The following is a 26191-nucleotide window of genomic DNA, read 5'->3' on the forward strand; positions in this document are numbered from 1 at the left end:
AAACACAAAGTAAAAAGATTGTTTCTATCAGCATAAAAAGGAAAGATTATACCGTGGGAAGTAACATGCATTCAGACATGGAGATGAGTATCTCAGATCTACTAATATTTTCGGAATTAAGCTCAAATAGAAAAAAGGGAAAGTGCACAACCTACATTTACCCCAGATCACCCCGAGATGTCAAAGATTTATTTATCAGATACTCCTGTAAACTGTGTCTTCGGTTGTTTGTTTACTGATCAGTCAACTATCCCAGTCAGACACAAAGCTCACAAATTAGTACTTGCTAGTTTACCAAAAGAACCACAGACCAATGCTCAGATATTTCGCCCTGACGGTGTGTTTCTCACTATTCAGGTGACGGATGGAACTGAGTGTCGGCCTTACAGTAACTCCGTCTGTGTCCGAGGGAAGTGTGTGCGAACCGGCTGTGACGGCATGATTGGTTCAAAGCTGCAGTATGACAAGTGTGGCGTATGTGGAGGAGACAACTCCAGTTGTACAAAGATTGTTGGAACTTTCAATAAAAAAAGGTAATACGATACAACAGTTGCCCTTCTATGAATTGAACAAAGCTTTAGATGCTTGCAAATTTGATAAAGAGGGAGACTCATATTACTTCATAAGCTATCTGAGGAGAGAGGTCTAACATGGTTCAAGTAGCACATTATGAATATGAGAAGGGAAGGAGAGGATGTGAATAATGCTCTGCTTGCAGGTTGGAAACTCTGGTGCCTCTGAAAGCAGATAAACTTGACTGGCCATGGAGGTCAAGGTCTTGTGTGGTGCTAAAACGGAAAAGAAAATGTGAGTGGCATTCCACTTTAGTAATTTCTTGCAGATCAATATTTCCTGAAACGTAATTTGGGAAAGGATTCCTGATTTCTACCTCCACTATTTTCTTTACAAACGAATTCTAATTAGGCTGTATTTTTCTTGAAGGAAACATTTTCTGTTGCGAAATGTAAGAGAATTGCAGTGGTGTGGGCACCAGTCTCATTTTATAGCAAACTGTCCTGGTTTATATCTACCCTATGAAGAAATATACAGTAATATCTGCCCCTTCTTCCTCCTCTGACTCTATATTACACTTATGCTTTAAATATGTAAGTTTATAAAATACTGATTTCTGGCATAAAATATTATGCTATCAGATAGGATGAGTGAGTCAGCTAAAAAGTCTAACCACTAATACTGATGATACTGCATAAGTGTGTTCTTGATGTATGCACTGTGTTATCTTTAACTTGAGGGTAATATGCAAACCAAGCTTACAATAAGGATTTATTAAAATGAGAGAGTACCATGTTAATTAAAAAAATGGAAAATTTTCTTTGGTATGATTAAAAAATTGCATGGCTGAAGAATTTATTCTGAGTTAAAGTTTAAAGTAGGCATCAGTAGTCCTTTTTGCTAATGAAATAATTATTCACCTAATTATCTTAGACCATCTATGTCAAGTCATCTTATATCCTGCATTTTCATACATTTCAAAGGTGCATACACCTTAGAGATAGTCACGTCCAAACTTCATTTTACAAAAGGAGGGCACTAAGACTGAAAATTTAGGACTTACCCAATTTTACGCAGGTGATTAATGCTGGAGCAGAGGTTAAAACTCAGGTAATAAGATACACAGGTCATTTTGTTTAAAAAAATGGGGAGGTGGGGAGGACAGGGAAGGGAATGGAATTCAGGAACCAAACCACAAATAAAGCTGTTCTAAAATAATCATAACAATAACTTTTGTACCATATGCATTGAATTGTTCCTATATAAAGTTATAAACCACCATTTAAATGATAAATTTATAATTTTAACTTGTTTGAATTGATTACCATTATCTATATATTGAACATTACATTTAAAAATGAAGAAATAGAAGATAGCAACAACTACTTTGCAGCATAACCACTTGCAAAGTGATGTTTACTTATTTATTTATTATTAAAAAAGGTATCGATTTACAGAAAATCATGCAGAAATACAGAGCACATATAAACCCCCTCACACAGTTTTCCCTATTATTTCCACTTAGCGTTAATGTGGTACCTTTGTTACAGTTGATACAATATTTTTAGAACTGTACAACTAACTACAATCCATAGTTTACGTTAGGGTTCACTGTTTTGTACAATCCTAAGTTTTTTTTTTTTTTTAAATTTTTATTCTAATAACATATACAACCTAAAATTTCCCTTTTTAACCACATTCAAATATATAATTCTGTGTATTAATTGCATTCACAATGCTGTGGTATACCATTACCACCATCTCATACCAAAACATTCTATCACCTCAAACAGAAACTCTGCACTGATTAAGCATTAACTCTCCATTCCCTATCCCCACCCCAGCCCCTGATAACCTGTATTATAGTCTCGGACACTCTGAATTTGTTTATCTAGCTATTTTGTATTAGGGAGATTATATAGTATTTATCCATTTGTCTGGCTTATTTCACTAACCATGATGTCTTCACTGTTCATGAATGTCGTCACCTTATCACAATTTCATTCCTTTATATAGCCTAATGATACCTCACTGTATATCTATATACCACATTTTCTTTATCCATTCATCTACTGATGGCATTAGGATTACTTCCATCTTTTGGCAATTGTGACTAATTCTGCTATGAAAATCAGTGTGAAAATATCTGTTTGAGTCTCTGCTTTCAGTTCTTTGTGGTGTTTAACCTAGAAGAGGGATTGCTAGGTTGTATGATAGTTCTACACTTAACCTTCTAGGAAACTGCTGAACTGTTTTCCACGGTGGCTGCACCATTTTACATTTCCACCAACAATAAACGAGTTGTTCCTATTTCTCCACATTCTCTTCCAAAGATTTCCTTGAGTGCCAGGAGCTACTAAAAGAAACAAACCAAAGCAAAAAAAAAGAAAAAAAAAAAAAATCAGTCTTTGCAAATTGGCTGGTTCTCTTTCCTATCCAGAAAGCCAGCCTGAGGTACAGGTGAAGTTCAGGGTCCTTTCTGTCTTTTCTGAGCCTGTGTCTTGTTCTGGGTTTGTGCTCACTCATGGCCTTAGGAAATCCCCCATTTACAGGATTCTGAATGTCTTCTCTACTCCCTGTGAAATAGACTTTCTGCTCCCTCACTGCTCCCTTTCTGCTCCCTGTGTCTGTCTTAATCCCAGTAATCCTTTACACCAGACGGCTTTGATTTAATTGTTTCTTACACTGCTTTAGTTCACAAGCTACTTCTCTCTGCAGGACAGGTTCTGGGAGGGAGAGCCAGAGATGAGTTTCCTGGTTCTACCACCACCTGATAGATTGGCACTGACATAGAGGCACCCCAGCACCCCAGTATGTGCATAGGGGTTACCCTGTTCTTTCCAGACAGGGCCAGCACCCCTCAATGGGAGCGCAGGCTGGTTCCACATTGCACCCATGAGGGTCTGGGGGAGGGGCCATTAAGTGTGCCACAAGCTACATTTTCTGGATTGAGCACTTACCCAGTTACTGTGACTCTTTGTGAGTTTTTTGTGTTTGTTTTTTTTTTTTTTTTCTTTTTTTGGAGTTTTTTGGGGAAGAAGTGATTCTTCTAGTTCTTGCTAGTTGTTCAAATATTCTGTGGAGCACTCTGGAGAACTTACACTGCCATCTTGGTCAACCGAAGTCCTGCAAAGTAATTGACCAAAGTTATTTATGTGGTGCAAATGACCAATTTGTGCATCTTGAGTAAATTATCTTGGCCTACTATAATTTGGAATAAAGGACATTGAACTTGAAGCTGGAATAGTTGCATTCCAACTCTGGCTATATATAATCACTAGCTAGGTGATCTTTGAAGGGTCCCTTTCAAAGATTTCTTTACCATTCTATTTCTCAACAGTAGAATGAAAATACTAATTATTGACACATGATATGACTTTTATGTGGATTAAATATGATAATGCATATTAAAATATTTTGTCACATTCAAACCTATTTGCAAATATGACACTAACCTTGGACTATCTCCTCCCTCAATTATGCTCATCTCAGTAAATGCAACTTATTCCTTCTGCTCCTTGGGCCCAAAAGATGAGTTTAGGAGTCATCTTTGACTCTTCATTTTCTCTTATACCTCTGTCTATCCATCAGCAAATCCTATCAGTCTAATTTCCAATATACACCGAGAACCTTGTTGCCTCTTGCCACCACGATCACTGCCACTCCCAAACAAATGATCTTCATGGCTTGCCTGGACTTTTACAGTAGCCTTCTAGCTATTGCCCTGGACCCTTACCCCCGGCCCGCAGTGTCATCTCCACAAAGCAAGGAGAACCATCACTTTGTTATGTAAATAGATCATGGCATTCCTTGGTTGAACACAGTCCACAGGCTTCCATCTGACTTAAATTCAAAGTCCGAGACTGTTTTGTAACCTAGGAGATACTGAAAGATTTGATGCCTCTTTTCCCACTGTTCCCCTCTCCAGCTCTGCTCCAACCATACTGGACTTCTTGATGCTCTGCAAACTTGATAAGTGTGTGCCCTCTTCCAGGGGCTTCGTATGTGCTCTTCCTCTGTGTGGAACCCTCTTCCCCAATTGGTCACAAAGCTTCCTCCAGAATTCTTTTGTCTGGCAAATATCACCTCCCCAGAGAGGCTTTCTCTGTATACCCTGAGTGAATAGGAGGCCCTTTCTCCCACCTCTGCCTCTCCATCTCCTTACCCCACTCTGTTTTCCTTCACAGATTTTATGTCACAGATTTTGTTTGGTGGGGGAGGAAGTGACAGGGGTCTCACTGCCCCCACAAAAATGTTGCTTCCATGACACATCAGGAACTGTTCTTAGGACTATGGAGATAGCCATGAACAAAACAAGATTCTCTTGCCCTGCCAGGCATAAATTATAACAGTTACATGAAAACAGTTGCATTCATTTATGGTAGCCAGGCAAGTTGATTAATGCCCAGAATATAAATGATACCAAGCTGGGTACAAAGAAGATAAAGAAGGAATACTAAGAGGGTACTATTTCACTATGACATTGAAGAAATCAGGACCTTACTCCTCATACTTACCAGTGTCTTATGAAGTGCATTTTGAAAACCTGTTGCAGTGCTGATGAGCCCCACAGATTCTCAGGAATATGAGACAGACTCTAAAGAAAGAGGAAGTAATAATTTAAAAAAAGATCTCTTGCCTGATTCCTCTACCCATTATTGTTTATTTTCTTTACATGCAGTTTGGTATAATTTAGACTCTGGACATCATCCAGCATTTATTTTCATTTAACCTTATAAAGTATGAATAGCAGGGGTAAGGATTTTTTGGTCACGGTGACATGGTGGAAGGAACACATTGGGGATCAAGACACTTGGCTTCTAAGCCTAGCACTGCCACTAATGAGTTCCTGAGTGAACTTATCTAAATATTTTAATATATCTCCACATTATATTCTTTTTGTATAAGATGAGGGACTGCCTCCAACATCTTTCCTGCCTTGGTACAAAACCATTTTAGGGCTGTATATCATCTGTTTATGTTAGATACTTTAAAAAATTCCCATTAGAAAGTTAATCCATAATGTATTACAAAAATAAATATAACAAAATCATGTTGGACCAAATAAGCAACATACACAGCACTGCATCTTCTCTGTTACCACTATAGGAGGTGCTGACACCTGTTTGCCAATCACCATAGGTTAAATGCTGAGTAGGCAGGGGGCTTCTCTGTGGATGAGCCCCCTCTCCACTTCAGAGGAAAAGCTCCAAGCAGGACAACACACTTGGATTTTTAGCATATAACTCAGTTAGTTACCCATAACCTCTTCCCTTGAGTAAGAGTTTGAAATTAGATAATTCAGTTTCACAGAATCTATTTAAATAACAAGCAAAATGAAACATATAGGGATCTTGTTATGAAACTACTTATAAAGGTATATAAGAAAGTGTAAGTGACTGTCTCACAGGTATAGACCCTTGGTGCTTAATTAGCATTTCTATGCTGCCATTTTCCACAGGCTTCTGGGTATTCATCTCTAATATTTATTTCTGCCTTTGTCCCTTTTCCTGAGTATATAATAGATTGTAAAACATCTTGTCTTATTTGAGACCCACTTGTAAACCTCCCTCAATCTACCATAATGCTTCATGAACCATGGGCACAAAGCATTTAAGAAAGTTTGTTAAGGAATTAAAGATTATGTTTTTGTTTTAATGACAGTATTAAACTGTCATTACCAAGTTACATAATTTTATGTTCCATTTTGTGTCTTGCCCCAGGAAATCTTGAGTTCCAGTAGAAATGGAAACACAGCCTTTACTTTTTCTACAATCAAATAGATAATTGTATTCATGGTTCCCAAGCTAGCCTTTGCATTGGGGCATTGTGGGAAGTTCCAAAAATACTGGAAGGTGGGGACAGAATTGGTGTGGGGTGTGGCCTGAGCTTTGGAATTTTTAAACAATCCCCAGGTAATTCTAATGTTCACCCAAGTTTGAGAACCCACTACTTTAAAGATTTCTGTGAGATTATGTGAGGACAGATTTTTGTTAGGTTGTGCTTACATATATTCCATCGTGTGCCAGAAAGAAGACAAAATAGCTCTGAAAAGATGATAGCATTTGATAAGGATGGCAATATTTGTACACATCTTTCAATGAAGTTTGTGTAAATCTTTAAAATAAAGGCTGGTTGCTAACATTATCCTAAATTTGAACATCTCACTAAAAATATATACAGTGTGATAGTCCAATTGCAATTTTATTTTGTCATAAAATTAATTTTACAGCCAATTTTAAAGTAATCTCAACTATGTTAAAACTTTGCATGAAGATAAGACTTTTAGGGTATTTCAATTTGATTACCCATTTCTTGTGTTTACTTATTTTCATTCATTCTCTCCCACACCCCTCTTCTTCTCTCCTTCTCTCTCTTCTTCTGCACTGCTCTCTCCTTCTCTTCTCTGTGGACCTCCCTGCTCCCAGTAAGGGTTACACAGACGTTGTGAGGATACCCGAAGGGGCAACCCACATAAAAGTCCGACAGTTCAAAGCCAAAGACCAGAACCGATTCTCTGCCTACTTAGCCCTAAAAAAGAAAAACGGTGAGTACCTTATCAATGGAAAGTACATGATCTCCACTTCAGAAACGATCATTGACATCAATGGAACGGTCATGAACTACAGCGGCTGGAGCCATAGGGATGACTTCTTACATGGGATGGGCTACTCAGCCACAAAGGAGATTCTCATCGTGCAGATTCTTGCAACAGACCCAACTAAAGCCTTAGATGTCCGTTACAGTTTCTTCGTTCCTAAGAAGTCCACTCCGAAACTAAACTCTGTCACTAGCCATGGCAGCAATAAAGTGGGATCGCACACTTCCCAGCTGCAGTGGGTGACAGGCCCATGGCTGGCCTGCTCTCGGACCTGTGACATGGGCTGGCACACCAGGACGGTGCAGTGCCAGGATGAAAACCGGAAGTTAGCAAAAGGATGTCTTCTCTCTCAGAGGCCTTCTGCATTTAAGCAGTGTTTGCTAAAGAAATGCTAGCCTGTCGTTATATGACCTTGGGCAAAAAGATAACTGGATAATTCATCACTGATACAGTCGTGGTGAGTGGGAGGTCTACCGAAAGCACAGAAAGTCCTGCTTCAGTGTCATTGTCAACAGGAGTCAAATTATGGGCAGAATCTGCTCTCTGCGACCAAATGAAAATGTGCACTGCTTCATGTGACAATGGTGACCCTGGACTGTAAAAAAGACTTGGGAGTTATTCAGCATCCCCTGGACCTACAAGAATGAAAATAACACTGATGAATGTAGAATCAAGGGACATTTGAATATGGCAGAAGTCTCCCCCTTGTCACCTACCTCTTACAGAATGTCTTTTAAGACATAGTAATCATTTTCACCCTGATGCACAGTAGCTTATTTTTACTGTTTGTAAATATATTCTCCCTTGGTATGTCACTTTATATCACTTGGTTCTATTAAAGAAAATTATATTTCTATAAAAAAGTGTTTGACCAAAGTAGGTCTGCAGCTATTTCAACTCCTTCCAGTTTCCAGAAAGAGCTGTGGATATTTTACTGGAAATTAAGAACTTGCTGCTGTTTTAATAAGATTTAGTATACTTTCTGACAACAGGAGATAAAATTTTAGTCAAAAACCATTTTGACAGCAAGTATCTTCTGAGGAATTCTCAAAAGAAAGAGGATCTCTGTGTTCTTGTCGTTTAAATATATACATGGGTCCATTTATTTAAGTCCTTTGACTGCCTGTACTTTTTCAGGCAGCCAGCCAAATTAATGCATAATTAGGATATAAACATCATGTTTGCCAGTGTGTAGGTTAGCAGTATTTGAGACTATAAAAATTCGTTTCTTGCATCAGAATTTAAAAGGAAAAAAAAGCGAATTTCATGATCTTTTCAATATATATTTTCACAACTGCTTTCTCTTTCACAATGTGTAATATATAAACAAAACGCACAGCAAAAACTTTTCTCTCATGTTCATTACCTTTAACACTGGTGTACCTCTTACCAAGAAGCCTTTAAAATGTATTTGTTTCCGCTTGTTTGTTTGGTTCGAGGGCTCTGTAAGAACTACAGTGTTTTGTACTTCTTGTTAACTTAGTTTAATAGGAATATTAAAGAACACTTGCTAGTTAGCCATCTCTAGAAGTGGTTATCATTAACGAATAAGACTGTTTCCACGCCACGGGCAATAATTCACTTAAAAGGAAAAAAAAGATGCAAGTAGATCATCTTGTACTAAAGATTTTTCCCAATTGGAAAGCATGGAGTTGTCACTAGTAAGTGTTTGAGTGATGACATGTGATGATTTGGGGGAAGTTTCTTACTTTTATTTCCATAGCCTGCCTAGCTGTGTTATTAGTTTGAATAGTTAGACAGTGAAATATTTTTATAATCATACACGTAAAATTCTCTTTTTAGACAGCTAAACTGCATCTCCCCACCCCATATCTCAGAAAATCTAAAAGTGTTTCATTTTGTTGGGATTTCTTTATCTTTGGAAACATCACAGAGCCAATTGTTTTTGTAAAATTTTACAGCAATCATACCAAATGTGCCTGTTGTTAAAGATTTGCATGTAAGAATGTCAGGGAACCATTGTCTGAGTTACCTTAAGCTCATAGTATTTTATTTTTATCATAAAATATTTTTAATATAAAAAGAATTATGTAATTGATGTTTCGATATCACATTCATTTCAGTGGGCTAAGAGATTGGTGGCTCGATGTTCAAATAATTTCTTAAGAAATCATTTTGTAAAAAAAGTAATTGTTTTACAAGGTTCATAACCATGCTTTGACTTTTCATAGACTGGCTTTGTTTTAAACATGGTAACTATTTTCTTAATAAATTGCCAGTTAAAGAAATGAGGCCTAGCTGAGACTGATAACTGACATTTGATGGAGGTCAGCAGACACTAAGAGCAGGGAGCAAAACATATCAAATCAGTGAGAATAACTTCATCCAAAAAATCCATCACACCAGCTGTTTGGCCTGTGCCGAAAGAATTAATAGAGAGGCTAACATTACTTTTCACTATTTTCAAAATAATGCTAATCAAATAATCCAAATATGACAAAATTTATTTATTTGTTTTTTTTTTATGGTTATATTCACAGCAACCTTAAAAAAAAACCAACTGAACAGTAAAAATAGTTGTATTTCACACTGCTTCTCAATACTGTATGCATAGCTATCTAGTATGATTTATCAATGATTGGTATTATTTTTGCTTCAAAAGAAAATGAGGTCTTAGCACTTCTCATTGAAAAAATCCTAGAGAGCTTAGAACAAATAAACCACTATTCCATTCTGTTAAGGAGTTTTCTCCAGTATTTTTTCCCATTACAGGTATCAGTAGATTGACTCAGGAATGTATGACTAAAACTCCTGAGAAAAATGAAATAGACAAGAAACTGAAATTCAACAAATGGAGTGGTCAGTGGCTAAAAAAGAATGATAAGCAAAGGGAGAATCCCCTGTAACTTAATCTAATTCAGTCCAGTTCAGCTTTGGACTGTGCCTTTTACCTTCCCACAATTGCATCTTGAATAAAAAATAACTTGAATTCAAGATGCTAGAGGCTACTTACCCAAAAGAAAAAAATAATAGGTTATCTGAAAAGGCTCAAGTTGGTAAAAATGTAGCCTCACTTACAAAAAGGAGACTCCAGAATAAATTTTCATTAAGTGAAATGGGAGCCCAGAATAAAATAGCATTTACTTCTTCTAGAGTAGAAAATGTTGAATTACTTTAGTCAGGAAATCCAACTTCCTTTGCCTTCCTGTGGAAACAGTTTTATACATTAAACTAAGAAGGGATTAATCACAAACAGAAAAAAAAAGTTGCAACACTGAAAAAAAGTAATTTATTGTTTTTGCAACTGGTATGTGAATTTGTGTGAAAAATTATTTATTCTTATTTAACAAAAATATGTGCAAATTCTTCTATATTTAAAGTGTTTTGCTGTTGTACTACTTTTTAATTTATGCTTCATGTTTGTGTATAAAGTACACTTTGTGAGTTTACATTATATACAGCACTGGTTGCTTTTGTATTTTTTTACAGAAAACTTTCTGCGTGAAACAAGTGTATATGTATATACTCCACGTGTATCCTTATTCTGATACTACCATTTTCCTTTCTGAGGAAATGTTAAATTTAATCTTTCATGAGAAGTAGTGTTCAGTACTTGTTGTTATGTTAATAGGTCTTTCAAGTCCCATTAATGTTAATTTTTTCAAGTCACAGATAAGAAAAATGCTTTTTCAATCAAATAAGGGCCAAGTTTTAAACTTGGATACATAAATAGCCTGAAAGCTTCTCAGAGACGCTAAAACACAATTAGGACCACAATCAGGTCTTTTCTGCTTCACTGATAAACTTAGACAAGGAACTTGTTGATGTATGACATGAAATTTTTATACACATATCCGCTGAGTGATATAAATTATAACAAAAGCAAATATTTTCTCTTGCTCCTTTGGAAACACTCCTTAATATCATTTACTCTAGTGTCTGTAGAACTCTGTAGATGAGCTCAAACCATTTAGATTTTTCTGACTCAGATGCTAAAAGCAGTCATAGCTATTTCTTCAAATATTGGGTGTCCACTGGTGGAGTGTGACTTTTTACTATTACTAATGAATCTCCTAAAGTGTTATGAGGACGTGGGACCATCAGGGACACCTCTGATAACATCAGCTTGCCTCTGACTGTTACTTCATGGTTGGCTGATAGCAATAAGCCACAGCACCCTTGGAATCACAGCACAATTAACCAGATCAGTCTGTGGTCCTGGTGGTTCCCTAGCGACTTCCTCCTTGTTAACAGGGTCATTGCGATGGTTAGGTGAGGACAGCAGCCACATTCAGTAGTCCAGGACTTGTGCCGTGACTCACAGCTCACTGTCTGTGAAATATGATTGAATTTGATAATGGCCAAGCTTTGCTACCACTTTATGGTTGAGTGTGCAAGTTCATTGGTATGATTAGTGCATATTAATAACCCATTTCTCATTAAACTTGAGGCTATAAAAACACCTTTTGTTTATGAAACATTTTGAAGTTACAAAATAAAATAACCATCAGTACAGAAATGTAAAGCTACAATAGAATCAAGTTCAAGGTGATTTACCACTTAGACACACTGAAAAGGAGCTTGTATGTTTTCTTCATTATTATTCTCATTTACCAACAATTTGTAGCCTTAGATTGTGCAACAGGAAGTTCAACATAGCTGACTACTCCACTAAAAAAAAATCTCCAACAGCCTTCTGATTGCATCAGTTACAGAAATGACTTTTATCAAGTTATATCATCATGAAACATACCAGGCTATAAAACATAGTTGTGTTCTATTTGATTAATGCGTAAGAACATATTGAAATATAAAATTGCGTCTAAGTCAGCAAAGAAACACAAGTGCAGACGGTGTTCATAGCTGCTCAGTATTCAATATGGCAAATGTCTTTATGGTGCCATGATACTGTAATTATCAGTGCTGGTTTTATGGAAAAGATAAAGGAACATGTTATCATAAAGATGTTGGTTAAAGGAATAGGATTGAAATATACACACTAATTAATCCAGTAACTGCACTCTGCTAATATCCTAGTACTTCAGCAACATGTTTGTGTTTGTGGCCCTTAACTCCTGGCTCCACTAACTGTCCAACTGTTCTGTCATACATCAAATGAAAAAACAAATAATGGCCCATTGTTTTCTAAGGCACTGCCACATCAGAGTGACCCAGAGTCTACCACTGGGAAGAAAACTGATTTGTAAATATAACAGGGCACTTTTTCTTTCAATTTTCCTTTGGCACATCCAAGGAAAAATTATAATTTTTATAGAGGTGCTAACATCAACTCTCAAATGTATTTTCAAATCACTAATTTTTTCTTCAGGGTTTTATAGTTGGCAAGAAAGAAATCTAAACATTTTGAGGCACAATTTGTTTCTCAAAGTTTGGAAAATAAGTGCAGCCAATAGTCATTGTGATCAACAGTGGTCAGCGGTCAGTGAATTAAATTATATGTACATCGGGGCATGTTTAAGGCAAATTAAGGCAATTTGAAGAGTATCAGGCTGGAACAGCAGACTTTCAAATGAGCTGTGTCTCAGCACTTATCATTGGCATTCCTGTAAACCTTTTGTGTATATTTAGCCTGACTTTTTGGAGCTTTGCAAATACTTGGTGTCCATAGTAAACACTTAGCTACTCTAACTCGGCCTTTGTTTTAACAGTTCACGATACACTAGAAACATTTCTACCTATAATGAGATTATATTTAGAATCAAAGAGTCTGCATGTGACTAGACATTTTGTGAGTCTAGCCGTTTCGATTGAGAAATACATATTCTCTCTGGATGGTGTTTTGATGTTACACACTCAGGCATGACATAAACATGACATAATCCTTACTACAGTTAGGATTTGACAAATACTGCTTACATATTAGTGTGACACAGTGAGAGGAAAAAAATCACTTACATTCTTTGTAAATAGACTTTGTAGTTAACTAAAACAATTGCAGAAGCATGTTCAATTTGACGTAAGCAGTGGCACAAGTATTTGATTTCTATATTGAAGTCTGTGAGAAAAGTCAAGCAAATTTAACTAAGTATAGCTGAGATTTTTAAACTTTGAAGTGTGGTTTCAATGTGGAGTCAAATACTGAAAATTTACATGCTAAGCAGTAAAATGTAAGCTGCTTATTATCTTCAGTTTTCCAGAAAAGGTAGCATTTATCAGCAGACATGATGAAGTTGAAAAAATCAAAAACCTTGGAAAACTAAGATGGGTCTTGTTGAAAATGTCTTTTCAGCTTTGGCAAATTTCGAACCTGAATCGACTGTAGAAAGTATTACTGTGTCTTGTAGCCTGCATTCCACAACTGCTCTGTTATTCAGGTGAACTACTTGAACTGAGCCGTTCGGGATCTATACTGTAATATTTTTCATTGAGGAACAATATCCTGTTTTGTAAAGCATTTCCCTATGTGTAACTTTAAACTGTAAAATTAAACATTGGTTTTGTGGTTTCAGTGGGCACAATAAATATAAATTGTAAACTAGGTTAAATATTTGCTTACATATAAGATGTTTTGGAGTTTTGAAATTATTGTCCATTTAATTTTAATTTTCTACATAACTGTGGCAGCATCAAGCAAGGTCTGAACGAAGCTTGGGATCTATAATCTCTATCAATCATCCCTAATCCACTTTGCATAGGCAATTAATATTTTCTATTTTCTCTGTCTTAGTTCAAGTACTATGGAACTATTGCTTCAAGGTTTCTCCCCTTCTAACCAGACTCTTATCCCCTAAATCTGCCTAGTGTAGAAATTCTGGTATAAACAAGTATTGTACAATTGAAGAAACAGCAAGCACATGGTTTACCTGCTTCATTTTGTTGTTGTTTTTTAATCCAGACACATCCAGATATGAAATTAAAGAGTCAGGATCTTAACACAAGCATGGAAATTCAGAAAGGAATGGAATTCATTAGCAAATGTCTATATTTTTTCTAACAAATTTATGGCTTTAACATTTGTAAAAACATTAATTCTTTGAAGTCTGAGATGATTACTGCTTACTGTGCACTGCAAATGTGAATTTCCCTCTCATATCCAACAAGAGTTTAGAGTTGTGGCACTTTAAATTTCCTTCTTAGTAGGGTGTATACTTTAGAAAAAAATTATTGAAAACACTTATTATAGTAATATGGTATATAAATTTAGTCATAATATGGCTAAGATTGGTTGAACTTTGAGTCAGGCCCTATGGTAAATACCTCACAAATTTTCTCTCACATGTTTCTCTCCATAACCCATGTGAGGTTGGTTTTAAGATTCCAATATTACAGATGACTGTCACATCAGAATAACTATCAATGCATATTGAACCATCACCAAGTGCCAGGCACTGTTAGAAGCATTTTGGATATTTATTATCAATTATTGGCTTCTTTAAGCATAGGGGTTTTAAGTCCTTATAAACTGGGGTTCATCAGACATTGAGTCTGAAGAAGGGATTGTAGGGTGGGTGGGAGATTGTATGCGATTGGAAAAATGGGGTCAGAGAGTGGGTTAAAATGCCCTAATGCATGGGCCATCTAAGTGATGCAAGAGAAGTTCTAAAATTCCAATAAAAGTAGAAGGGGAACTAAAGAAAATCAGGAAAGCAGCAAGGATAGAGTAAAGAACTTAAAGTGGTACAAAGAATTGTTGAAGGAGAGAGAGTTTGATTTGGAAAACTAGTCAGTGGTTGGTAAGGGTTATTGTGGTATATTACCTTCACAGCTAATAATGAACTGAATTCAGACAATGTCAAAGGCATGGAAATGGCTCCAGGCATAGCTTTTAGAACAGGAATAGAATGAACAAAGGAGATAATTAGAAATGGAACTATAAATGTTTCAAAAGTCCAAATCACCTTCAGTTTCTTGATTATGTGGGTCTTTCCTGATATATTATCTAAACTCATTCTTCCCAAAGAGTAAATAATTATATTTCTTCATGAAGACACAGGTGAGCGTGTAAGGTGGAAGAGCCCCGTTTTTCTTAGTTTCCCTCTGCTTCAGTCTCCTTCACTGCTCAAGCAAATACCATGCAGTGGAGTGGCTTAAACAATGGGAACTCATTAGGTCACATTTTTGAGGCTAGGAAATAAATACAAATCAAGGCAATGCTTTCTTCCCAAAGACTGGTTGGTGCTCTGGGGCTGGCTGCAAGTGAGCAGGTGATCCTTGATCCTGGGACCTTCTGTCACATGGCAATGCACATGGCGGCCTCTCCTGGCCTCCCCCTTCTCGCCTGGGTTCTGTTCATCTTCAGCTCTTGCTTCTCAAGGCTTTCTCTCTGCCTGGGTTTTATACTGTTTATAAAGGACTCCAGTAATTGGATTAAGACCCATCCTGATTGAATTGGGCTATATCTTAACTGAAGTAACCTCATCAAAAAATCCTACTTAAAATGGGTTCACACTCACAGGAATGGGTTAAGTTTAAGCACATGTTTTTCAAGGGTACATAGCTCCAAACCACCACAGTCTTCATGTCCATTACATGAATAAAGAGAATCTAAACCCCTGAATGATTTAACCGTCTTGTCAGTTCACAGGGATGGGGGGAGATAAGAAGCAGCCTTCTCTTTCCAATTCTAGTACCTGTAGCACTTTGTCCTCCTAGTTCAGCCTTGATCAGGGTTTGCCTTTAATCAGATGACAGAATTTTGTTATTATTAAAAGCATCAAAAACTTGAAAAGCAGGAAAGAAAATTTCTTAATGGCTTAGAATAGACTCATTCCAAATACAGTGGCTATGATCCTTGAAGTAGTTTTGGATTAAAAAGGGGTTCTTCATCTACAAAAATGTTGGGAGCCATTAACCTATTTATTTACTAAACATAATGTCTGGGGCCTACTGGATGTTGTAAAGAATTTACCTAGATTATTTTTTCCCTCTCAAGCCCATTAACTATCCCTTCAACTATTCAGGGGTATTTTCTCTTGCTCCTGAAATCTCTTTTGCATTTTTATTAGGCAGTTTCAAGATGGAGGTTCACAGTTGTACAGCTAGATAGGACCAGGCAGAAGATACTACAGCAAGAGCCCTGGAGATTTGCCTGTAGTTGTGACTAACTGTGGGTATATTGGACAAAGTATTAGTATAAAAGAACAAGCAATGGATGTCCCTTTTTTCAAGGTATAGCCTAAGACCAGCCACTTCTTATCTCCTCCATTGCTGGCACCCTAGTGCAAGCCACCAACCTCTTTTATCTTTAACAACATCAAATGCTACCTAATGAGGCTTCTTTCTTCCTTCAGCACCCAGACTAATCATGGAAAACCATAATAAGTAAGATTGTGTAGCTCCTCCACTAAAAGTTCTCTAATGCCTTCTTGTCTCACTCGAAGTTAAAACAATGTCTATTACATGGCCTACAAGGCCCCAAAGGATCTGGTCCCCATTTACCACTCCAACTTCCCCTCCCACTTCTCTTCCCCTGGATTACTCTACTCTGGTTCCCTTATGTTTCTCCTCTTCCTCACATGGACCAAGCACAACCCCCATCCAGAACTCTATCTGGAATGCCCTTTCCTAGACATATGCTTGCTTCCTCTCTTCCTTCAAGTCTTCTCAAATGTAATCCTTCAAAGCAGCCTTCCATGGCCACCCTGAATCAAATAAAACCATCCCTCCTTCACTTTTCCTCATGGCACTTACCACTTGAAATTTCTTTACATGCTTATTTGTGTCTGTCTATTACTTGTTGAACCCCATTACCACTGCTGTGTGACCAGCAGTGATAGGAAAGCCCCTGACATATAATAAGTGTTCAATAAATACTTACTGAATGAATAAGTGAACAAATAAACAGATGGCAATCCAGGCAGATAACCACCATTAAGGAGGTCAATGAAAAGGCCAGTTGGTGTCTTAGCAGATGGAATATTGGAAATATTTAAACAGGTAACAGTGACGTTTTGGAAGAGAGGCAAACCAGGATTTGGCCAGAAGCAAGGGAGCCAGAGTAGATGGGTTGAAGCAAGAACCCGACCCTATGATTCTAATGAGATCTTGTCTTCCTGGGATAACAGGGTGTAGAAGGCAGAATTCTAAAGATAACCTCCCCAACTTCCTGTCTTCTGGTTAGTCAATCAAATACTAATCTAGATTTCGTAGATGGTATTAAAGATATTTATCAGCAGACCTTAATATAAGGATATTATCCCTATATTGGATTAATTGGGTGGAACCAATGTAATCATATTAACCCTTGAAAGAAAAAGAGAAACGCAAAGGGGGAAATCAGAGAGATGCTAGGGAATAGGAAGGCAGAAGAGCTGCAGTTGAAGGCAAAGTCAGAGACATTCCAAATGTGAGATGAATTCCATACCTTTTCACTGGCTTTGAAGATAAGAAAAGGGGCCACAAGCCAACAAATACAGGCAGTTTCTAAAAGCTGATAAGCCAGCTCAGGCTGAAAGCCAGCAAGGAAACAGAGACCTCAGTTCTACAACCACAAAAAACTTGATTCTGCCAACAAGCTGAATGAGCTTGAAATCAGATTCATCCCGAGAGTCTCCAGAAAGGAACACAGCCCTGCTGATACCTTGATTTCAGCATTGTAAACCCAGACCAGAGATCCAGTTGAGCCATGCTGGGCCCAGACTTCTGGCTTCCAGACTGTGAGATAATGAGTTGGTTCTATTTAACATTGCTTAGTGTGCGGCAATTTGTTATGGCAGTAATAAAAAAATAAATACAAAGGTGAAAGCAAGGAATGGTTCCAATATAAGGTAGAGAATTAGACGGGCTTTCATGTTAGACCCTTAAACAGAGTGAACAAGGTTAAGACTCAGTTACTGCCACTACAGAACAAGGGGAAAGCATATGAAAAAAAAAAAAAAAAAAAAAAAAAAAAACAGAAACAACAGCAACAACAACAAAAAAAAACAGAATCAGAGTAATTAGAACTTCCACAAAGGCTTGGAATGGGAACATCATCCAAGTTAATCTGATATGGAGTGTGCTGGTTTGAAACTGTTATGTCCCCAGGAAAGGCCATGTTCTTTTAATCCAGTCTTGTGGGTGAGGACTTATTGATTAGGTGGGACCTTTTGATTAGGTTGTTTCCATGGAGGTGTGATCCTCCCCATTCAGGGTAGGTCTTAATTAGATCACTAGAGTCCTTAAGAGAGCTAAGAGCTGACACAGACCCAGACACTTGGAGATGCTGACAGAAAGACATTTGGAGATGCTAAGCTAAGGGATGATGCCAAGAGTTTTCCCTGGAGAAGCTAAGGGAGGACTCCAGGTGCTTAGAGAGAAATACCCTGGGAGAACAAGCAAGGATGCACAGGACCTGAGAAACAGAAGCTAAAGGAGACAAAAGTCCAGAGACATTCTGGAGAAAGTCATTTTGAAACCAGAACCCAGGAACAAATGACCAGCAGATGCCAGCCATGTGCCTTCCCAGCTGATAGAGATGTTCCAGATGCCATCAGCCATTCTTCAGTAAAAGTATTCTTCTTGTTGATGCCTTAGTCTGGACTCTTTATGGCTATAGAATTGTGACTTTGTATACTCATAAATCCCCTTTAGAAAAGCCAATCCATTTATGGCATTTTGCATAATGGCAGCTTTAGCAAACTGGAACATGGGATCACTTGAGCTGCTCAAAAAAGGGTCTATATATACACTCAAACTCAAGGACAGGATTGGACAAAAACCTGGTGTGGAGCAAGAATCTGGAGGCACACAAGCTAAAATGAGGCTGAAAACAGGGGCAGGAGGGATAGGAATTGATGGGACAAGGAATCTATTGCCTGGAAAATGTTTTCCAAAATACAGCTAAGGGATCCTTTGACTTTCAATAAATAAGTGAATAAATATTTTGGTCAACTAAGTTTAAAATCTAACAGGGTTGTTCTGGTTATCTATTGCTGTTAACAAACCATTTCAAAATCTAATGGTTTAAAACCATAGTATACTGAACCTCATGGTACTGTGAGTCAGGGCTCAGAAGCTCCATATATGTCTACTGGGATCATTTGGTGGAATATATCTGGTGGCTGGACTGTACCGGAAGGTCCAAGACAGGTTTACTCACATGCCTGGTCCCTTCACAGAGACAGCCACAAGGCCACTCTCAGCTGGGCCCACTCCCTCTCTCTTCACATAGCTCAGGACCTCTCCAGGTTGTCTCTCCAAAACAGTGCAATCAGGCTTCTTGCAAGGTACCTCATGGTTCCAGCATCCAGTGTTTCCAGAGAACCAAGTGGAATCTACAAGGGTTCTTATGCCCCAGCCTTGGAAGCCCCAGAACATTCCTTTTCACACAACTAACTGACATTTTCATACTGTGCATATCAGCACTCAAAGATTCTTCCTTGCTCCTTTCAGAAGTTGAAAGATTATAAAATATGCTGCTCTTTATACTTTATCAATATTCTGAAATTGATTTTCTTTGCTAATGTCACACATCTACACAAAATAGTAAGGGATTTTCTTTTCAGAACACACTGTTTAGAATTGTAAGAGTGGAATATTGAACAATTATGAGAAAATCGTTACCTTTACTGCATATATTTGAAGATAAAGCAAGCAACTTGAAGACAGTAAATTACACAGTTTTATCATTAGGTGCTCTACCAACCCTGGCTCTAGGGAACTTGCTGCTTGATTAGTCAAGATAGATTTACTTTTACTGGTTTTGTGTGTGTGTGTGTGTTTTGTTTTGTTTTGTTTTGTTTCCCAACTCTTCATGACCTTCCCTGAAAAATAAAAGAAAACGTCTCAACATGTTGGAAAGTAGTTGTCCTTCTGTGGACTAGGAGTGTCTGACTAGAGGAGGCCCCAAATTTAAGACTGCAGAGAGTTTTGGGGAGCAGTTGCTCTTATGGAATTGGACATTTACATTTGCCTTAATATCTTAAACCAGATGTGTACAATCAAATAGTAGGATGTTCAATCACCTACTGGGTTGTATCCTCTATTAGGAGGATGAAGTTTTAAGAAATGTGATATTTCGGAAATGTTTATAGCACTTTTATTTGCCTTTATTAAATGAATCCATGTTCAAGTTCTAGCCTCTGTCACAAGACTTCATTCCTAATCCCTCCCAGTTTCTCTGCCATTGATCTACAGGGTGTTGGGAAGAGATGGATGAATCCATATAAATCTATCAAAATGGGCTTTAAACAGCATGAACTGCTGTTAATGAGTGAGGAGTTCATAGAAAAGACAGCTAATATGTTGCATCCTTTCTCTGTTGAGAGAACCAAAGTATTTTAATATTGGTAGAGAGTTTCTGAAATCCATTATTTTTAGTGCTATAATCCGCTGGAGATAGAATTCTAAAGCTTTTTGGAATTTTGACATTGACTAGTCCCCATCATTTGAACTCAGTGAGAGAACTAGTCATTGCAGATACAGTGAGAAAACTAGTCACTGCAGATACAGTGAGAGAACTAGTCATTGCAAATACTTTTTACTTTGAAGTCATTGGAAGATGAGAAATCTCTCCAAAATAGGCCCTTGCTGGCTGTCTTATTTACCTGAAAATAATTCTTCTCTGAGTATTTTGCCTTTGATCTTCCATGTGTCCTTTTATGGAAAATTTATACTGCATGGGAACTTAACATTTCTTGGCCAAATGCCACTTTAAGAACCTGATTAAAGTGGTGATTAATCTAATAAATGCACATGCACCCAAAATACTACATACAATTTCTACAGAATTTATGGCTCTCCAGAAGCTAAACAATGTGATAGAAAAACACAAGAAAATGTGTTGTAAGGGAAATTTTCTAGTCAACAGCTTTTTGCAAGTGAAAATGCTGCTCTAAAGATTAGAACATATTTGGAATACATCGATAATGGCATATAAGACCCAGTTCCAGGAGCTCCCGCAGAGAGCTGGGCGAAAAGCAGAGCGCGGCCTGCATTCTCCGGATCCTCGGGCCCCGGGCCGGAGTGCGAGCTGGGGGCTCAGGGTAGCCTGTGGTGCCTGGTCTATAGAGACCCAGAGTCCTCGCTGCGGCTGCCCACCTGCCTGGTCCAGGCCCTGAGGCAGCTGCGGAACCCTGACCTCCCTTTCCCCCATGATGTCCTGATAGCGGCGGCGGCCGCCAGGTTTCCCTGCCTAAACCTGTCCGGTGGGATGTGGTGGGGAGAGAATAATGGGCCACGGAAGCAGGGAAGGCAGGTCTGAGTGGACTCAGGCTCAGCCCTCTTCAGTCCATGAAGCAGTGCAAATCCCAGACCTGGGGTGACTGCCCCGTTCAGTTGGGAGAGATGCCATCTAGTCCCAACATCGAGGCACAGAGGCCTTAACGGGCCTGGAAGGTGAGCAGAGCCCTCCATAATGGGTGGAATTGTTAGCAGGCCATCAGATGGTTAGTATTCATTCGTTTTACCAGACCCTGCTTGATGTTGGAAGAGAGAAATAGACTAACATGCCACATAGGTCCAATAAGAGGTGCCCACTACCCTTTGGGAGGATATACTGGCCTTATATGGAAGGCCTGTGTATAAAATATGGAACAGCTCCTGTTAACTTTCCCCCAAAGTTTGTTTTTAACATTTTTTATTGTAAAATATAACATATGTATAGAAAAGTACTAACTTTCAAAGAATAATTTAACAAGTAGTTCTAGAAAAAATTTCAAAAATTTCAAAGAGTGTTCTGGGTTACAATTTCACAATTTCAGGTATTTCCCTATTGTAAAATATAAAATATGTACAGAAAAGTGAAAACATTCTAAGTATGATTTAACAAGTAGATAATAGAGCACATTTCAAGGAATGCTACGGGTTACAGTTCTGCCATTTCAATTATTTCCTTCTATCTGTTCTAATACCCTAGATACTAAATATATATATATTATATATAAAGATTCAATGTTCTCTATCCTTTGTTAAATTCTACCTTGTCTATTGCAACTCCTCCTTGTTGCTTGATCAGTGTCTCAGTCTTCAGGGTTATCTGGGTAATGACTACCCTAACTTCTTCATATTAAAAGGGGTATCAACATTATGGTGAATGGAGATACATCTAGTTGATGTTCTTGAAAAGGCTGTCGCCCCTGGGTTTTGGGTCTTATCTGGCATAGGAACAATCTGGAGGACTTAAGTTTCTGAGAAATAAACAATGAGTGAAACTTTTATAGAGTCTCCAATAGGGATCTGGATATTCTTTAGGATTTTCAGGACTACTGTTGATTTGAGCTTGGCTTACTGTGACCATTTGCAATACCTAGCTGAAGCTCGCATAAGAGTAACCTCCAGGATAGCTTCTCGACTCTATTTGAAACCTTTTAGCCACTGAAACCTTTTTTTGTTACCTTTCTTTTCCCCCTTTTGGTCAAGAAGGCACTCACAATCCATTGATGCCCAGGCCGGGTTATTCCTGGGATTCATGTCCCATGTTACCAGGGAGACTCACTCCCCTGGGAGTCATGTCCCACATATGGGGGAGGGTAACGAATTTATTTGTAGAGTTGGACTTACAGAGAGAAATGCCACATCTGAGCAACAAAAGAGGTTCTCTGGAGGTGACTCCTAGGCATAGTTACAGGTAGGCTTAGTCTCCCCTTTACAGCCATAAGTTTCACAAGAGCAAGCCTCAAGATCAAGGGCCTGACTTATTTAGTAGTGGTTCCTAATTTCACATAGCATATATTCTGTCCAAGATAAAAAATCAGTATCTTTCTCCATCTTACTTAGTTGTATAATCATCATCACTCTCAATTTTAAATAGTAATCATAACCCCAAAGCTTTTTATCACACCATAATTATTTATTCCTAGTAATAAGGTAGTATTAGTAAGATATTCCTATTAAACATAGTCCATAGTATGCAATAGGTAGTTTTTCCCATATACCGGTCTGTTGTTAACTCTTTGTACCAGTGTCATACCTTAGAAGTAGGTCATGCAAGCACTTATTTATATTTGTAGTGCTAATCTGTGGGATACATGCCTTTAAAAAATCCCTTTCAATCATGTTCACCTCCAATACAACACTGATACTTATAATCCCATTAACAAGCCATAATCAACCCTTTCCATTCCCTTACCCTTAAGCTCAACCTCATTAACAGATCTGTACATATTAGGTAATCATTCCCTCTTCTCTAGCTTCTGCCTATCTCTAGGTCCCCTATATTCTACATTTTAAGAAACTGATTTTATATTATTCATGGAGTTCATATTAGTGATAACATACAGTGCCTCTCCTTTTCTGTCTGACTAATTTCACTCAGCCTTATGTCCTCAAATTTCATCCATGTTATCACATTTCAGGACCTCATTCCTTCTTACTGCTGATAGTATTCCATCAGATGCATATACCACATTTTGTTTATCCACTTGTCTGTTGAAGGACACTTGGATTGTTTCCATCTTTTGGCAATTGTGAGTAATGCCACTCTGAGTATCAGTGTGCAAATATCTGTTTGTATCACTGCTTTCAGATCCTCTGGGTATATCCTGAATAGTGGAATTTCTGGATCATGGGGTAATTCAGTACTTGATTTTCTGAGGAAATGCCAAACTATCTTCCACAGCAGCTGTACCATTATATATTCCCACCAATTTCTCCACATCCTCTCCAGCAATTGTAGCTTCTTGCTTGTTTAATGGCAGCCATTCTTATTAGTGTAAGATGATATCTCGTTGTGGCTTTGATTTCCATCTCCCTAGCTACTAGTGAGAAGGAACATTTTTTCATGTGTTTTTAAGCCAATTGCATTTCCTTTTTGGAAAAAATGTCTTTTCATATCTTTTGCACATTTAATAATTGGGCTGTTTGTATTATTGTTGTTGAGTTGTAGGATTTCTTTATATATACTGGGTATCAGTCTATTATCAGATACATGATTTCCAAATATATTCTCCCATTGAGTTGGCTGCCTCTTCACCTTTTTGACAAAGTCCTTTGAGACACAGAAGCTTTTGACTCTGAGGAGTTCCCATTCATCTATTTTGTTTCCTTCACTGCTTGTGCTTTGGGTGTAATGTCTAAGAAGGTCTTGAAGACGTTTCCCTGTATTATTTTCTAGGAGTTTTATGGTACTAGCTCTTACATTTAGGTCTTTGATCCACTTTGCATTAATTTTTGTATAGGGAGTGAGGTAGGGATTCTCTTTCTTTCTTTTGGATATGGATATCCAGTTCTACCAGCCCCATTTTTTGAAGATACTATGTACAGTTCAGTGGATTTGGGGGGCCTTGTCAGAAATCAGTTGACCATACATGTGGGGGTCTATTTCCAAACTCAATTTGATTCCATTAATCATCTGTCTACTTTTGTGCCAGTACTATGCTGTTTTGACCACTGTGACTTTATAATAGGCTTAAAATCAGGAAATTTAAGTGCTCCCACTTAATTCTTACTTTTAGAATATTTTTGACAATTCAAATTATTTTCCCTTCCAAATAAATTTGATAACTATCTTTTCCAAGTCTGCAGAGTAAGCTGTTGGAATTTTGATTCAAATTGCATTGAATCTGAAGGTCTGTTTGGGTAGAATTGACATCTTAATGATGTTTAGCCTTCCTATCCATGAACATGGAATATCTTTCCACCTATTTAGGTTCTCTTTGGTTTCTTTTAGTAAAGTTTTCTAATTTTCCATGTAGAGGTCTTTTACATCCCTGGTTAAGTTTATTCCCAGATACTGGATACTTTAGTTGCTACTGTGAATGGAATTTTTTGATTGCCTTTTCAGTTAGGTCATTACTAGTGCATAGGAACATTACTGACTTTTGTGCATTAATCTTGTATCCCACCACTTTGCTGAATTTGTTTATTAGCTCAAGTTGCTTGTCATCAATTTCTCAAGGTTTTCCAAATACAGGATCATATCACCTGTGAATAATGACAGCTTTACTTCTTCCTTTCCAATTTGAATGCCTTTTATTTTTTTCTTGCCTAATTGCTCTGGCTAGAACTTCTAGCACAATTTTGAATAATAGTTGTGACAGTGGGCATCCTTGTCTCATTCTTGACCACAGGGGGAAGGTTTTCAGTCTTTCAGCATGGAATATTATGCTGGCTGTGGGTTTTTCATATATGCCTGTGCCAGTTTGGATAGAATATGTCCCGCAAAAAGCCATGCTCTTTAATGCAATCTTGTGGGGGCAAATTTATTAGACTTTTGATTAGGGTGGAGCCTTTTGATTGAGTAAATCCCTGGAGATGTGACTAACCCACTGTAGGTGATATTTTTGATTAGATTATTTCCATGCAGATGTGGCCCCACCCATTCACGGTGGGTCTTGATTAGTTCACTGGAGTATTTAAGAGAGAAGGTAAGAGCCAACATGGACCCAGATGCTTGCTGATGCTTGATGATACTTGGAAATGTGGACAGAAGGACATTTGGAGATGCTAAGCTAAGGGATAAAGCCCAAAGTTTGCCTCAGAGAAGCTAAGAGAGACCCAGAGACATTTTGGAAAATACCATTTTGAAACACAACCTGGGAGCAAAGGAACAGCAGTCACCAGCCACATGACTTCCCAGCTGATAAAGGGAATGCCATCAGCCATTCTTCAGTAAAAGTATTCTTCTTGTTGATGCCTTAGTCTGGACTCTTCTATGGCTGTAGAACTATGACTTTGTATACTTGTAAATCCCCTTTATAAAAGCCAATCCATTTCTGGTATTTTGCATAATGGCAGCCTTAGCAAACCAGCACAGATTTTGGTACTGAGAGTGGGGTGCTTCTGCTGAGTTTGCAAGTACCAAACATGTTGGAATGCTTTTTTTTGGAGATAATATTCATTTTTTTTCTTCATTTTATTGAGATATATTCACATACCACACAGTCATACGAAATAAATCATACATTTGATTGTTCACAGTACCATTACATAGTTGTACATTAATCACCTAAATCAATCCCTGACACCTTCATTAGCACACATACAAAAATAACAAGAATAATAATTAAAGTGAAAAAGAGCAATTGAAGTAAAAAAGAACACTGGGTACCTTTGTCTGTCTGTTTGTTTCCTTCCCCTATTTTTCTACTCATCCATCCATAAACTAGACACAGGGGAGTGTGGTTCTTATGGCTTTCCCAATCCCATTGTCACCCCTCATAAGCTACATTTTTATACAATTGTCTTTGAGATCCATGGGTTCTGGGTTGTAGTTTGATAGTTTCAGGTATCTACCAC

The 26191-nt window shown here is 37.8% G+C and overlaps 1 protein-coding gene across 3 annotated transcripts in view; it reads left to right on the top strand.

The window, feature by feature from the left end:
• The window catches only part of ADAMTS5 (ADAM metallopeptidase with thrombospondin type 1 motif 5), a 48429-nt gene extending 37905 nt beyond the window's left edge, over window positions 1-10524 (top strand). The window contains exons 7-9 of one of the 3 annotated variants that reach the window (XM_037832942.1): window positions 358-533; window positions 719-807; window positions 6942-7098. In XM_037832942.1, the coding sequence (XP_037688870.1) occupies window positions 358-533; window positions 719-807; window positions 6942-6964 (288 nt within the window). In that variant the 3' untranslated portion in view covers window positions 6965-7098. Of the gene's footprint in view, window positions 1-357; window positions 534-718; window positions 808-6236; window positions 6657-6941 lie in introns of those variants that run through there. The other 2 variants (XM_037832949.1, XM_037832936.1) reach the window with 2 other exon arrangements.
• Window positions 10525-26191: the final 15667 nt, after the last annotated feature.

The sequence above is a fragment of the Choloepus didactylus genome, chromosome 1 (genome assembly GCF_015220235.1).
Source record: "Choloepus didactylus isolate mChoDid1 chromosome 1, mChoDid1.pri, whole genome shotgun sequence".
Taxonomy (NCBI): domain Eukaryota; kingdom Metazoa; phylum Chordata; class Mammalia; order Pilosa; family Megalonychidae; genus Choloepus; species Choloepus didactylus.